General features: G+C 35.0%; 1 protein-coding gene across 1 annotated transcript in view; it reads right to left on the reverse strand.

The window, feature by feature from the left end:
* Window positions 1-2,794: 2,794 nt before the first annotated feature.
* Window positions 2,795-16,890, reverse strand: part of NPAT (nuclear protein, coactivator of histone transcription) — a 53,514-nt gene continuing 39,418 nt past the window's right edge. The window contains exons 11-18 of the mRNA XM_007447214.1: window positions 16,505-16,601; window positions 15,754-15,882; window positions 11,726-13,396; window positions 9,754-9,869; window positions 9,570-9,678; window positions 6,884-6,944; window positions 5,639-6,782; window positions 2,795-4,412 (exon numbers count right to left, since the gene is read on the reverse strand). Of these exons, the coding sequence (XP_007447276.1) occupies window positions 4,335-4,412; window positions 5,639-6,782; window positions 6,884-6,944; window positions 9,570-9,678; window positions 9,754-9,869; window positions 11,726-13,396; window positions 15,754-15,882; window positions 16,505-16,601 (3,405 nt within the window). The 3' untranslated portion in view covers window positions 2,795-4,334. The remainder of the gene's footprint in view (window positions 4,413-5,638; window positions 6,783-6,883; window positions 6,945-9,569; window positions 9,679-9,753; window positions 9,870-11,725; window positions 13,397-15,753; window positions 15,883-16,504; window positions 16,602-16,890) is intronic.

Genomic DNA, 16,890 nt, shown 5'->3' on the forward strand with positions numbered 1-16,890 from the left:
ATGACCCAGCCACTCCACTCCTAAATATATATCCAAGTGAAAAGTGTAATACATTCACCAAAAAACATGTACAAGAATATTCAACTGTAAAATAGATTAACTGTGGTACAATAAATTGTGGATAAATACAATGAAAAAACACAACACTGAGAATGACAACTGAATTACATAAAACATGAATGGTTCTCACAATTTTGTGCAAAAGAAGTTAAAAAAAGACTATATACTGCATAAATCTATTTATGCAAAGTTAAAAAAGGCTGAAACTATGGCTCTAGAGGTCAGAATAATTATCCTTGGGATTAGCAGTTAGTTACTAGAAGGAAGCATGAGGGGATTCTAGGGTACAAATTGTAGTCTTGATCTGGGTGATTAAGTGGATTTGTGTACTTTTAGAAAATTTATTGAACTGTATAATAATAGCTTCTGCACTTTTTCTGTTTTATCCTTCCATAAAAATTTTACATTAACAAAAAAGCAATAATCAGTTAAAACAAAGGAATGCAGACTTCCCTAAAAATAGCAACAAACAACAAAATACCCAGTTTAATAAGACATTTGTCAGGATATGGATAACTACAAAATTATGGATATATACCATGTTACCATTAGCTTTTCAGTATCAGTTAACTCATAGGGTTAATGTACTTCAAATGGATATTCCAATAGAATTTTAACTTGGAAAAAATACAAGTGATTCTAAAGTAAATCCAGAAGATTAAAAGAGACAAATACCTGAAAAAAATCAGAAAAGTTATAATGGACATAAAGCTACAACTCTTTCATCAATGGCACAATATAATCTATACACTGTACTATGTAGTGCATGTATACATGTATAAACTTAATATAGGTCCAAAACCTTTGATTTTATACCTCTCGGTTAGCTGGGTTTCATTGTTCAGAATATTTAGGATTTTTAAAAAGTAACAGAATGTATATATCATATACCCCAGATGAATCTGAAACGGTACACTAAGTAAGCACATTGCTATTTTTTCAGCAAAATATGAATATTCATACCAAATGAGATAAAGACTAATGTAGCCTCATGTCAAATCAGGTCAGGTTTTGCCTTGAAATGAGTTTTGATGCTCAATTTAAGGGAAAAAATTGGTTGTGAACATTTTGGATTTTAGAATTGTAAATAAAAAAGATTAGGAATCAGTAGAGGATAAGAGAGACATTATACATAAATGTGTGTGAGGAGAGAAACCTTATTTTAAGCAGGTTTATGAGTCAAGTGGTTAAATATTTAGGGAAAAAATGTACTGATTCTTTCTTCACACCAAGTATCAAACTAAATTATATATGGATTAGGAGCTTATCCTAATTTCAACAAATCAAGAAAAAAAAAAACCAATAGAAACCAGTAATGATACAGTTGAATATATCTCTGGTAAGGTATAAGCATATGCTATGGAAGAAACAACAATTTCCTGGCAGGAATATTAATTAAAGTAATTTCCCGGAAGAAATTTGGCAAAATGTATTGAGGTCCCTAAAAAAATGTACACTAAATTTTGACTTGGTAATTCTACTCTCTAAAGCATCTCCTAAGGAAATAACTGACAACATAGTATTTATTTACAAACATGTTCACTGCTAGTTTTTTAAAAATAATAGCTAAAAACTGGATAGTGCCTGATATTATTTGAAGTAAAAAAAGCATTAGGAAGTTATATTTACAGTTTAAGTTCAATTATATAGAAAAAATAATTTAGGGAAAAAAGACTAGTAAAGTATGCAAAAATGTTAACCATATTGGTTATAAAAATAGGAAAGTCTATTAAAAGAGAATGCATACTACCAGGGTCAAAATTTGATATATAATTTCAATAAGTTAAGCCTGAGGCTGAAAGATGGTGGCTTGAAAAATGATGAATGTAGAATATATAGCACCATGCTTTTGAAATTACTCCTTATCAAAGCTTAATCTTGGTATTCCTAATAGTCATGACATCTAGCCTTTGGCTGAATGCTGATGGATGCTTTACTCATGTAAAATTTCAACATACTTACTAAAGGGTTCCAACAATATCCAGGGCTAAACTAATCAAATATTTTAATTACAAGACTTCTCAAATTTGGCATACAACTGAGTACACTAAGTCAGGGGTCCCCAAACCCCGGGCCCTGGACTAGTACCAATCCATGGCCTGTTGGGAACCGGGCCGCCCAGCAGGAGGTGAGCAGCGGGCAAGTGAGTGAAGCTTCATGGGCCGCTCCCCATTGCTCACATTACCGCCTGAACCCTGAACCATCCTCACCCCTTCTGTGGAAAAATTGTCTTCAGTGAAACTGGTCCCTAGTGCCAAAACAGTTGGGGACTGCTGTACTAAGTAATGTCCAAAAATAAACAGTGCATGGATCCTTACATGTAGTTACAGAAGTAGCCACAAGTTGTCTGTGGTATACTTTAACCCTGAAATGTAGTCAACTGGGCATCTGACTGTTAAAATAGATTACTAGGTACAATAATTAAGTCTAGCACATTGGGACTTTTAGGATAAAATGGGGACTATGGTTTTATTCTTGAACATAAGTGAAAGCTCCAAATACAAGTTGTCTTTGGACTATATCTAGTGGCTCCTGGCTAGTGAACTAAGAATCCTGAAGAAAGTGAGCTTATTTTATTTGTATATGAATTCTTAGCACATACAAATTAACTGAATGAGAAGAAAATCTATAATTTTCAGCATTATGTAAACTTCCGAAAACAAGAATTGACCTGCAAAGGAATTTCTTCAAAGTATCTAAAAGAGAATGATTGCCAATATGAAGGAATTCAAACTTTTGAAGTTAATGAAAATATTTATTCAAACCTAACTGTAGTACAGTATCAAGCTGAGTTAAATAAACATTAACTGTACTAATTCCTGGTTCCTTAGGAACAGACCACTGCCACATCATAAAAATTTATTACAACACAAATTTCTGCAGTAAGGTTCAGCTAGTAAGACGTGATTTCCACACTGAGAAATGTAGTGATGGACTGTTTTTTAAAGGCCCAGTACTAAAAAAAAATGGTTGAGGAAAATGACTCATAAATATATACACCTGCAGAAAAAACCCTTAGTATACTGATATTTAACAAAACAGAAAGCACTTAAGAGAACATACTTTAATATCTAGGCACAATTGGCACGAATTATAATTTCTGTACTCATTTAAAGGTTTAAACCAATTCTTCAACTTGACTGATGTGTGTGAGTCTAATACAGAGAAGGCACCTCTTTCATACTCCTTAAGGACTTTCTGAGAGAAACTCTATAATACTTTAAAGGGTACAGAGACAACGTACTATATCCGAGTGTAACACAGCCCATTTTAGGAGAAACTAAATTAAAATAGAAAACTATGATTTCTCTTTTTACGTCTTATGATGGACATGGCTTTCTAAAAGGACAACAGAAGATAATCCTGCATACAAGCTTTAACATAGAACACAAGATTTAAATTAAATATGCATTGGTCTCTACTATGTAAAAAGTTCTATGAATTAGTGCAGTTCTTTAAATCCCCAGTATATTTAGGGGAAAAGTATATACATACCAAGAAATCTCAACTACTACATAACCAAACTTTTTATGGCTCAACAGTCTAAATGCTTAAAGTTATGTAAAAGATCTTAAAAGTTATAAACAAAAGATCAGAACACTCAAATGATTTACAAAATTCTCTCTTTAAAACAAAGAGACCAGAACCAGAAGAAATAAAGTGTACAATTTTAGGAACATTATCTTTACTGCAATTATAAGGAGGGGCGGCAAAGTATTACTCTAGAAAAAACCCCAAATTGTTAATTTCTGGTTACTTTATTACCATTTGAATTCATTATCACTCATGTACTAATTAGTGGCTCTGTCTTCAGATATCTTGTGGGACAATTACCGAAGGCAATTTATAAGGAAAAGTATACTTTTCCCACTCAAAGTGAGAAACTATTCCAGATGAATAAGCCTCAGAATTAGAGATCATAAGAAGCCAAAAAATACAATGTAAGAACATTAGGTTGATTTAAGCTCTATTTCAACAAGATTTACACAGTATTTACAATATACAATTGTCAAAGATATACAGTTTTGCAGATTGGCTTTACTCACATTTCTGCAAATGTTTTTTCCACAATAAAAATATACCAAGGTAAAGCTATTTACAAACTAGGAAGCTGCTTTAGAAACAGCATGATTTAGAAATAAAGTGAAATTTCAGTACAATGAAAGTGCAGGTCATGCTTTCAGATTCTGTCAGTATCTCATTCCCTCCTCTCATAGTTTAAGTTTAAGGAATAGTAGTTTTAAATAGCTACTGTTCTCATATGTTCAGAATATTTACTCATCATAATGCAATGATAACAAAAATTTGTCCACATCCATTCCAGCTGGAAATGAACTGGGTAGCTTCTTTTTCTGTCAAAAAAAAAAAAAAAAGAAAGAATAGAAAGAAAGAAAGAAAAAATAAACCTAAGTTAACATATTGAACTCAAACAAGGCCAAAAAGCTAGCTTTCTTATTAAGTCACATAGACCCTCATATCAGGTACTTTCATATACTACCAAAATTTTTGCCAAACAGTTTAGTTCATTAGCATTTTAGTTATACAGAGAAGTAGAGACAATTTTTATAAATCCAAGGTTAATAAAATATACTTCAATGATATTTCATTATTTTAGAGCAAAAGACATTATACAAATTCAGAGTGTATGAATGTTGAATGAGACAAGAGAGAACATGCTTTTTATAAGGTGGTCATTATTGCTAAACTGTAAACTTTAGAAAGCTTTACTAAGATTTTAAGAGTTAACAGGTACTTTTCTAGTTCCAAACATTTAACATACTCTAGGCACTTTACAAACACTGCATTTAGTCCTCACAGCCATTGGGTAAGATGTGTGGTAACCTCATGTCAAATGATGCAGCTCAGACTCAGATGTTATGGGCTTAACAATAGTCAAGAACCAATAAGCAGGAGATGCAGGATTCAACCTAGGCTTGCAAGGCAGCAGAGCCAAGATTCCTTCCCTGACACAATACTTCCTCTATGACATTTTAAACCTTTCTATTCAATCCACTTACTAAATGGCTAAACAGATTTAGGAAAAATGGCTTTATCAATGATAATCCTACATTACTTTCCTACAGATAACCGTGGTTAAAGAAGAAACAGGTAAATTTAATTTTTATACTGCTCCAACACATTAACTTATATTAGAATCTATGGAAGAGCTGGTAGGACATGTGGAAAAAACCTAAGATGGAGAAGTTGCAAAGCAGTTTTCACTTGGTAATTCCATACACAATAATGGCTTCCCAATTTTTCATGTGTTATGTCATTCTCCCCGCCAAACCTTGGGTCCTACCATGACAGAAACAAAAACCTCCTTTTCCCAAGGAAGATGTTTATAAATACATGCCTTAATAACTGTTTTGAAAATGCTATGTTTCATCTAGATAACTTCTGAGTACCACACTGGCTGAGAGATACTGCTAGAGAATGTATTTTGTCAATCAAAATTCAAAGCTATCTTGACCAAAATGTTCAGTTAGGTAGCTATGGCAAAAAATGATGAGATCTTTAATCTGAGCACTGAAGGAAGGGCAAGGTGTGGTTTTGAAATTAAGACTTTCAAACTTGCCTTAATTTTCTTCTTTTTCATTGGTATTGATGAATTTGCAAGACTTTTATTAGAAGTACGGGAGTGTCGTTCACGCTCATCTAATTCCTCGATTTTCCGCTTTTTTGTGGTGCTCCTTGAAGATGCTCTAAATTGTTGTGTATTGTCTTTTAGAGGAGTAGTTGAAGTAGTCCTAGAGATGGCTGCTCTGGAGAGAATCATTAATGTATGGGCAGCCATGTTTACACTGTTTTCACTCCCTGTTTCACTGGCAGGGCTGCAGGCGGGCAAGTCTGGGGTGACAGGAGGGACCATTACTTTGGGTGTGCTACTGTCTTCACCATAACGCCTACTAGAAGGGACCTTGATAACATCCGTAGGTTCTTCTTTACGTTTTTCCCCTGCTCCTGAGCCAGATGTTCGGGGTACAGATAAATCAGTACTATCAGCGAGTCTATTTACTGGGCTATGCCACTGAATATCTTGTAACATTTCTGTGGTATGCTTGGTGAGTGGGTTAATCGACTTGGTTTGTTCTTGTTTTAAATCCTTCACAGGTGCAGCTACTGAAATGACATTTTTACTGTTTGAGGATGTGCCTTGTTTTCTGGTTAGCTCTTGCAGTGAAGCTATAGTTTTCTCATTCCGTACACCCCCAGTTTGCTGCCCATTAGACAGTTTTGAAGTTTCTGGATTTTTCTGCCTTTCCACATCACTGCATAGTTCATTCTCCTTATTAGCTGTTGCTTTATGGAAAGATTCAAGTACAGTTTCTGTTGGTGAAACTTTCTTTTCTGACTGAGTTTCTTTTATGGTATGTCGGCTAATGGCAGTTTCTGATTTAGATAAAATCTTAGGCACAGGAGGTTTCTCTCTCTCTCTTTTGAGAGCATTATTAGAAGGGGGTTTTAAGGTGGAGGAAACAACGGGTGAGTCAAGATTAGAAAATGAAATGTCATTCCTTTCTTTGTTTTGGGACACCGTCTTATGATTTGTCCCCTGTGTATTCGCCACAGGAGAAGCAGTGCTATCAAAACAGAGCACACGCCTGTGGCTTTCAAAGGTTTTGCTAGTTGGAACTATACTTTCTACTGAGAAGGGAACTGTTATTTCTTCCAATTTTTTCCCAAGATCTGTGGCCATATTCTTGTCAGGAACTTCAGTTCTACAAGAAAAAAAAATTTTTCTTAGCAACATAAAGAAATTCTTTATGCTTTTAACTTGAGCATTCAAATACTCTATGATAGAAACTACTTTTATGCTCACCGTTGTACATGACATCCAACTAAGTGACTTGATGAATCCACCAAATTATTTACCTGTTTTCCTGGAATTATAAGTTAAGTTAATTAGAAAAGAAAAACATTCCTGAAAGTATACTTCTCTGAAAGAAAACAGAACAGACCACAGTATCAGACACAATGAGAAAAATTTAAGCTATAGCTAATGTACAAATGAAACTTTCACATACTGGGTCTAAAAAAGCAGCTTTGTAATATACACGAGACGATCACTCATTCATGTTACTGAGGAAATATAAATATGAAGCAAATGATTTGCTTTAACTTCAGGCAAATATGAATCCAGTCTTTTGATTCACAAATTAGTATGCTCAATATAGCATTTAAGGGTACTACTTAGATCCAAAAAGTTACTTAAAGAAAACACTATATTATGCCTATTTAAAAATTCTGCCCATTTAACTGTCATGTTTGTAAGCCTATGTCACTCAGAGCACATGCTCTGGAGTTTTAATAGCCATATTTTATTTTATTATTATTTATTATTATTATTTTTTAATAGCCATATTTTAATTTCCATGGACTTATATGAGTTTATGTGGAAGGGCAGCAAGATATGAAGCCAGAAACGAAAGCAAAGATGATATCGTGTAGGAACCTGGGTATTATGCAAAAGGTTTTATAGAGAATCCTTAAGAGTTTTAAATAGGGATGATGCATGAATAGATTTGTTTTAGGAAGTCACTCTGGCAGCAGCGTAGAAGATGAACTAGAGAAGAAAGAAAACTGGAAATAGAAATTCTAGTTAGATTGCTATAAATATTCAAGGTAGGAGATGATGAAGGTCTTAGAGACAGTAATGGGCATTCGCATGGACATGAAGAGTAAATGAGGAATAAATGGTGACATTAACCAAGAGGGAAAGGTAGGTAGAAGAGGTTTTTGGGGAAGAAGAGGTGAGACTTAGATATGTAGAGTATGTGGATCTTAAGTTACATAAAATTAGAATGGGTGGAGCATAGTAGTTCTAGAAGCCACCTATAGTATTAACTGTTAGAGGGAAGTAAAGTAAGGTAAGAATGGAAAACGTCCAATGCATATGGCAGCATTAGGAGGCCACTGGTGATTTTAAACAGTTTTAGTGGAAACATGAGGAAGGACAATAATATGGATGAAGAAGTAATGGGAAATAAGAGGAGTCGGGGATAAAGGGCTGGCAGATGTGAAAAACCTAAGGAATTATGGGAATGATCCTTGTATCCATAGTTGGATAGCCACAGAGTGAAGAAGCCAAAAAAGAAAAGTTGAAGATACACAGAAGAGAGAAGGTAGCCTGCATTAACCTTAGAAAGAATGAGATAATCATTCCTCTAAGAAGGGAAAAAGGAAGAATGATTTTAGATGAACAGGTACATATTAAATGGGAGTAATGTGAGAAAATGGAGTTTACTACCCATAAAAATCAAAATCATTGGCCTAGAGTGAGGAAAGTGCTGACTGGATAGATCTGAGAAGACCTGTGGAAGTCTGAAATAGTATTAAGGAGGAATGGGAGAGAAAGAAGATAGGTAGACATTTAAAATAATTGCTAAGTGGCAGTGAGGGTGAGAAAGTTTTAAGTGTTATTGAATGGAATCACTTCTAAAGCAATGCTAAGCCCACGTGTAAAGGCAGAGAAATGGTTGGCTGGATAGATCCAGGGCTAGAGGGTATTAAGTGGATATGGTAGAAGAATGTGAATATGAAGGTGTTTAAGAGTACTGGGAAAAGTGGTTGATGTGGTGGATTGTTTATCCTGGATAGGGAAGGAAATGAATGCAGAAAGGAAGTGAAAATTCAGGTAAAGGTAAGGATTCAAGTAATAGGAGCTCTCATTGGTTGAAGAGAGATTCAATGGATATACAGAAATGCGAGTATTTTGAGAGAGGTTATTGACCATTAAAATTATATAGGTCTAATAACAAGTAGTGAAAAATTAAAGGTAAAGCTATGGGACAGGTTGGCTGAAGTGAAGATTAAAGACGTAGAAATGAAAGGGGTCAACAATTCTGAGGGTTAGGGTATTGTTAGGTTAACAACATGGGCATTTTGTCACCCATGAAGATGGAGAAGTCTGAGGTAGAGAAGTTTGAGAACTCACCACAACATTCAATATTTTCACTCATGAATGAAAATCTCGTGTTACTTTGTATATGTTGTCTTTTACTGAACTAAATCTTTAATTTTGGAGTAGTCAGCATTATCAAATTTTTTCATTTTTCAAAAGCAATCTTTTATCCCAGCATCATCTGGATATTCTCTTACATTTTCTTTCATTATTTGTTTTGCTTTTCACTTTCAGGTGTTAATCATCTTGGAGTTCATACCTTTATATATGTTGTGAGGAAGAGATCTATTTTTTCCCTGTAATATATACAATAGCCAATAGATTTCACTTACTAAACAAACCATCCTATCCCTTCTGACTTCTGACATTACCTCTACTATGTACAAGTTGCTATAAATACATGGTCTTTTTCTAAACTCTGCTGTGTTCCATTTGTCTTTTTCTTTTTTTTTAAATCACTGCAAAAAACTTTAAGCAAAGGTTGGACAACCACCTGTTAGGAAAGTTATTAGTATTCCAAAAAATAAAAAAAAATACTGTCATATTGCTGCAAACAAAGGAGTACACACACATAAAGCTGACATGAATGAACTTAAAAATGTACCTGTACAAGGCTTGTTTCTTAGTCCCTGAGTCTTCAGAGATTTTGGAGGGATAGGGAATTGAGGGATACTTCTATTGCAAACAGGTGCTGCCAAAGGCATATGAAGGACCTGGAGGAGAAGAAGCCATTAATTATACTTTGTTTGAAAAGCAGCACCAAGCCATTTTCAGTTCACAAATCTCACCTGCCGAGGAGGAGCAGAAAAGGTGTTTCCATTCTGTCCAACCACAGATACAGGGATCATTCCCACCATTCCCTGAAGTACAGGTTGGACTGGAGAAGCAATTATAATAGCAGATCCTAAAAAGAAAACAACCAACAATTCGCAATAAAATGGAATAAACACAAGACACCAAAGTAAGTATTATTATTTTGAAAGGTTTTGTGATTTTTTAAAAATAAATCAATTTATTTATTTGTTGATTTATTTATTTATGTCTGCTTGGGTCTTTGTTGCTGCGTGCAGGCTTTTCTCTAGTTGCAGCGAGCGGGGGCTATTCTTCATTGCAGTGTGTGGGCTTCTCATTGCAGTGGCTTCTCTTGTTGTGGAGCATGGGCCCTAGAGTGTGCAGGCTTCAGTAGTTGTGGCACGTGGGCTCAGGAGTTGTGGCGCATGGGCTTAGTTGCTCTGCAGCATGGGGGATCTTCCTGGACTAGGGCTCGAACCCGTGTCTCATGCATTGGCAGGCGGATTCTTAACCACTGTGCCACCAGGGAAGCCCCAGTAATTATTAATTTGAAATAAATTCTATATAATTATAATCAGTTTTTCATATAATCTACTCTCCTTTAAAAAATTAATTTAGGGACAACAACAAGGCTAACAAATTAAGAAAAAGTCAATCTGAATATTATTCTTATGGCAATTAGTCAAGGTAAACATCATGAGTAAGTATAAGACTCTACAGCCCGGAGATCATATTTTAGTTGTACCTTGATTCCTCTAGAAAGAATAGTGAAATTGATCAAAAAATTGGTGGTGCAGGTTTCAAGTCTGAATCTTTTACCAGAAAATAATGGTCCAAACTGAATACTGACCGTCTAAGACTTACTCACAACCCCAAACTATAATATTATCTCAATGGTATTTGCCAGAAAGGGTCCAGATAAATGAGCAACCAGTAAAAACTGTGGGAGAAAATACAATGTTTATATGGTCAACAATATAGTCTATGGCTATCATAATTTAACCCTGCCCTGTAAATGAATCTTTTCCTAATAAATTCATTAACTTCTCCTGTAAAGCTGATTTCCTCACTTTCCTGAACACCTACCTCAGTCTCTCAAATACCTACCTATCCTTGTGCTGCTTAAGATTCCCTTCCTTTTACTCCAAATACTACCTTATTTATCTAAGCTTCAGCTCAAGTTCCACCTTTTCTACCAATTCTGATCCCTCCTTTATCTTATTTTAAACAGCACTTGAAATAGATCCATCAGGCTTAATACTTAATTGCTGATATTTAATCTGATTTAATTGTATGCCTAAATGTAAAAAAAGAAAGAGGGGAAAGGAGCTTGGGAATCAATATCTAAGGAAGTGTAGATGAATGTGCCATAAACTCCACATTCAAGGAACATATAATCAAGAAGGCACTATGACAGGCATGTCAGTCACTAACTACACATAAAATGGCATGTAATAAATGCCACAAGTGCTCCTATAAACAAAAAATTCTTAAGACAGGGATCAATTTTCAAATGTGGAAGATAGTGAGAAATTACAAAGGGTATTATGCAGGGAGAAATTCAAGTTATGTCTTGAAAGTCTTTCCAAATAGGTAATAAATTCCTTGAAAACTAAAACTATAATAACTATTTAAGAAAAATCTCCCACAACACTGGGTTTTAGTAGGCATATGGCTATTTGATGAATTAGTCTCCCCCCCCTTTTTCTTGTATTGATAGCTTAGCCATGGACTGAGAACTATGGAAAGAAAAAGAAATAAAAAATGAAACCACTGAATTCCATAGCTTAGCAGATTAAAAAAATTTTTGATTGAATTAATTCTGTAAAGAGAAGCCATAATCACAAATTTCTGAATCTTTTCTTATACTCTCATCCATGATTTATAACCTTCTAGTCAATAACAGCACACACAAGAGAAATTAGATCCCATTCCAGAGAAATGAACTTCAATATGTTCTAAAGTTACCTTGTGAAAAGCTGGGTGACATAGCTTGGTTGACAGCAAATACACTGTTTGACCTTGGGGGTGTCTGTAACTGAGGTGGTGGTTGAGCAGTCATAGGTGCAGAATTTCCAGGCAACACCACCACATTTGACTGACTGACAGTTGTTCCTAAGGCTGTTGGATCAGTTACACAAGTAGCTATCAGAATGTTATTTGAATTGCCAAAAGTTGTGCTTGTAGCTGGCATTAACTGTATGTATCCTCCATCCTTGGAAACACATGGTGTAACATTGGCTGAAAAAGCAATGCTCTCTTCATTCTGAGTGTTGTTTACTGTAGAGTCTTCAGGTTTGAGTGCTAAAAGGCTCTGTTCCATTGAGGCTGAATCCCCAATTCCTTCAGCAGATGAGATAGCACCTGTGGTTTCTTCTGAAGACAGGCATTTAACTAATTCTGCATTTCTGGCAGGTGATTTAGAAGGAGAAGACAAAATTATAGTTGGCAAGTTTTCTCCACTGATACTAGAAACAGCACTGTTAAGTTCACAATCTGAGGAAACAAATGGATCATCACTGATGATAATTTTGAGAGAGACTATATTTGATGCATCTATCTCTGCTGACTTGTTGCCAGCAGGTTTATCACTAGTATTCTGGGACTCAGGGTGAGAATCCCTCATTGAAGAACATACAGATTCTGAAGGAAGAGAATGTATATCTTCTATAGGATTAGCTTCTGGGGATATCAATGTAACTTCCTCACAGTTATTTTCACCTAAAGAGAGAAAAATACTATCTCCATCTTCTTTTATTGAAGATGAAGGCTCTTGTGAACCCAAAGCAACTTTCTCAGACTTGGAGGGCTGAGGTTCATGATCTGTATGATTTAACTTAACAGATGATGAATCATTAGATGGTTGTTTAATTGAAGATACTGAATCTTCAAGGTGAATTTCTACTTTTTGTTCAGATACAGTTAAACCCGAACCTTCAACAGACACAGGTAATATTTTACTTTGAAGTGAAGAATTATCTTGGCAATCTGAAAGTTGCTGTGATGCAACTGGTAACACATTATTAATTTCAATTTTACTCTGGTGAATTTCTCTAGAATCTGGTGACTTGGAACCATGGAAATTAGTTGTAAGTCTTCTTGTATCGTCAGAACTTTCACAAAATTGACCTTTTTTAGATGGCTTTCCAGTTAACGGAATATTTTGGGATAAAAGCTGAGAAGTTTTTCCAGAGAGAATTAAGTTAGCATTGTTAGTTTCACCACCAAGGGAAACAAATGAAGTTATTGGTATATCAGACTGATCAGGCTGTAATCGAGATTCATTCTGCACACTTGGAGACAAAGAATTCTTTTCAACTTCCACAGCCAATTCAGTTTCAGTAGACATCTGATTGGTGTATAATTCAGCACAATGCTGATTACATTCGGCATCAGAGTTTACTCTTTGGTTAAAGTCATTCAAATTAGGCACAGACTCAAAGGTGATATCAAGGTTACACTTCTGTTCAGTAGATACTACTGTTTTAAAGGCCTTTTTCTGGACGCTAGAGTCTATCTGGGAATAATGTTCCTGGGCTTCCTGTCTAAGTTCATCATGGTTGCTGCCATTCTTCAAAACATTTGATGTGTCTTCATTTTGATAGGATGTACAAAATGGGGGTTGACCAGATTGATCATCTGCAAAATATTAGGATGGCAGAAAGATATGGTGAGTATGTAACAGCTTTTAAGGTAGTCATCTTTACTATAAAACCTGTTTTGCCAAGGAAGTTACTAATCTTTGACATACCAGCAAGTGGAAGTCTGATAAACTCACTCTCTCATTTTTTGAGTATCAAAACACTTACAGGTACTTTTCTTATTACTGATGCCTTTTTTAACAAGTGCCAAATTGTTTTTCAAGCTTTTTAGAAAACAGATGACACAATGAAGGAAAAAGTATATATGTTTAAGAACATTTAATATGTACTAATATATAAAAAAAACTGGCTACATAGTTTTTTCAAAACAACTGACTTTTCAACTTCTACCATTTCTACTGACCATACTTCATCTGATATATTCTTGAAGGTGAAATGGGGCCAATTACATTTTGCATGATCAACATTTGATGTTATTGTGTACACTTTAACATTAATTACACATTTACTGAAGATCAACCATATGACCGGTACTGGGATACAAAGATGAATGACCCAGTCTCCACCCTTGGTGATATCAGTCTAAGGGAGGCAGACATAGGACAGAAAGTCATAATGAAACATGCCAAAAACCATAGTAGTATAGGAACAAAAGGCACCTCTTCTGGCCTATGGGATGTGAGAAAGTGTTATTGTACGAGGAGATCTTGACAAATAAAAGTGTTAATAGTTGGAAAAAGAAGAAAGGGCATTTGAGAAAATACTGATATACTGTGTCATACATCATTCACAGTCTAGGACAGAAAATAATAACAATTAACAATATGAAAAATATTGGGAAAAATCCATAAAAATGTATAACAACTATCATAAAATTCTGTTAATGTGACACTGGTAAAATAATAGTGGGTATGGAGCACATGTGAATCCTTATTGTGGGGAAACCAGTGGAAATTATATATACAGGCCACATAAATTCAGGGGTAGTCAGTTTCAACGAAGTGGGAAGAGACTTTCTGAGAAAATAGGATTTCAAATTTCATTTTGTGCAGGGTAGAACTTATCTGAAGCACAATCTTCCACACATAATATATATGAGAAAGACACGCCCTCCTACAATTCAGCCTAAGAAGAAATGGAGGATTGGGTTTGGGTACAGGCAAAGGACTCAAATTAGGAATATAGTCTGAGATATTCCAAAACTGGTTTTTGGAAGGCGTGAGGTGAAACTTGGAAGCCATGAAGTCTTTTGAGGGAGCTGGAAGGGGTCATGGAATTTAAGAATAGATGAACAGAAAAGATTATTGTGGCATAGGTTGGCATAGACAGAAATGGATAGAGGTGGTACCAAAGAGGCATAAAGTTTACCAAGTGTGAGATGCCAGGATAATGTGAGAGAAGCCAGGATAATGGTTATCTTTGAGGAACAGGGATGAAAGAAGTAGTGATTGCTAAGAGATACGAAGAGATGTTTTTGTGGTGCTGGTGGTATTCTATTTTTTGACTTTAGGGATGGTTATGTGGGTATTTGCTTGATTATAATTCAATGAGCTAAAGTACACTTTTATTGTGCACTTCTGCATATGTTATGTTTCACAAAAATGAAATTTTAAAAAACTTGGCCAATATTTAAAAGCTCTAGGATAGACATATTCACTGCCCTCCCTCATTCATAAGCAGTTATTGTGGGACAATTATGTGCCATACTGGTACTCTATGGGAGGCAGAAACATAAAGAACTGACTTAGTAGACACATAGGAATATAACCTAAAACCTCATAAAACACATAATTCAGGACTATCAGCAATTATATAATTTCCTCTAAATAAGTGACTTTTTTTTTTTTTTTTTTTTTTTTTTTTTTGGAGGCCCAGCGGCCATGGCTCACGGGCCCAGCCGCTCCACGGCATGTGGGATCCTCCCAGACCGGGGCACGAACCCGTATCCCCTGCATCGGCAGGCGGACTCCCAACCACTGCGCCACCAGGGAAGCCCGATAAGTGACATATTGATACTGAGCACTCAGCTAAGCTTGCTTACAAGGCTGGATGATTAATACCACAAACCAACCTTACATATTAGGGATTTGAATATGTGTCTCAAAAAAGTTATGTTAAATGTTACAGACAGGTTGAACTGGTCAACACTATTAACACCAATTTGTGCATGTGTACTGCATCATGAAGGAATGAGTACTAAAAATTCACCTTTTAATCAAAGTACTAAAGACGTGGGAATAATTTTTTCTTTTTAAATGAAGAGAAAACTTAGAAACACAAAACTGATCTATGTGGTAATTTGAACAACTTTCAAATTAAACAACATTTTCTGCCTTTGAGATTTTGAGACTGATATTAGGATTGAGATTGATATTAACAAAATCAAATTCTTACCAGATTCTTCTGTTTCAAAAGAACCTTTAACTGCTAGATTAGTTTCACCTGCTAAGACTACATTGAGATTGGTTTCCATATGCTGACTGGAAATGCCTTGTGATATATTTTTATTATTCTTTGTTTTACCTGTTAAAAAGGGAATAGGCAAACAATTGGTTAAATGACCAAAATAAAAATAAGCATCAATTAATACAGCTTGACAGTGGTCAAGCAAATGTTAAAGTTTGGTCTTAATTATAGTCCTTTAATTATAGTTTTTAACATGTTGCCTTATATATCATTGACAAGTATGATTTTTCCACTAGACCAGTGCATTTTTAACACGTCCTCAGACAATGCTGGTCTGCTGGTTTGGAGACTACACTTTGAGAACTACTGCACTAGGCCATAAGATGGAGGGCAACAGACAAATCTTTTTATTCCTCTTGTATTATCCAACTGTGTTTAGTATAATATATGTATAGGAGTAGACCTCAACACATTTTTGATGACTCGCAAAACTGCCCACAACTAACCCTCCTCACCCCCAAAACTGTTCTTTATTTTTACAGCTAAAGTATCTTTAAGAAAAAAATAAAACAAAAAAGCAACAAAAAAACTCTTTCATATCCATATTTGCTTTAATGAAAACAGGAACTTTTTTCCAGATGCTCTGGGAAATGTTGTTTTACTCTGTTTAAGCTGTTTCTCCAGAGAAACTGGAGAAACTTTTTTCTCCTAACTGCTTTGATAGAAATGTTCTACTTACCATAGTCAAATAGATCAAAGAGTGCCTGAAATGCTGGATCGGATTCTGTCTGTTCCAATATATCCTGTATAGCTTCTTCAGACATGTGGATTTCACTCTGCAAAAACAAAAAACAAACAAAAAGTGATCCTAATTGAATTAGTATGGTTTAATACCAGCAAAGTAATTAGAGGATATCTGATATTTTGTACCTTTTATGTAGTATTCCCTTCCAAGAAAATTTCTTCTGATTGTAACACTATTCACTTAAAACAAATTAAAACAGGAAGACTAGAAAATAGAAAGTGAATGCTCCCTAATACCACTAATTAATCACTTTGGTGACTATATCCCCAAACATTAAAATAAAATATAGAATAGAACCATGCGATAATGTTATTACTTGA

The sequence above is a fragment of the Lipotes vexillifer genome, unplaced genomic scaffold (assembly GCF_000442215.2).
Source record: "Lipotes vexillifer unplaced genomic scaffold, Lipotes_vexillifer_v1.1 scaffold1725, whole genome shotgun sequence".
NCBI lineage: Eukaryota > Metazoa > Chordata > Mammalia > Artiodactyla > Lipotidae > Lipotes > Lipotes vexillifer.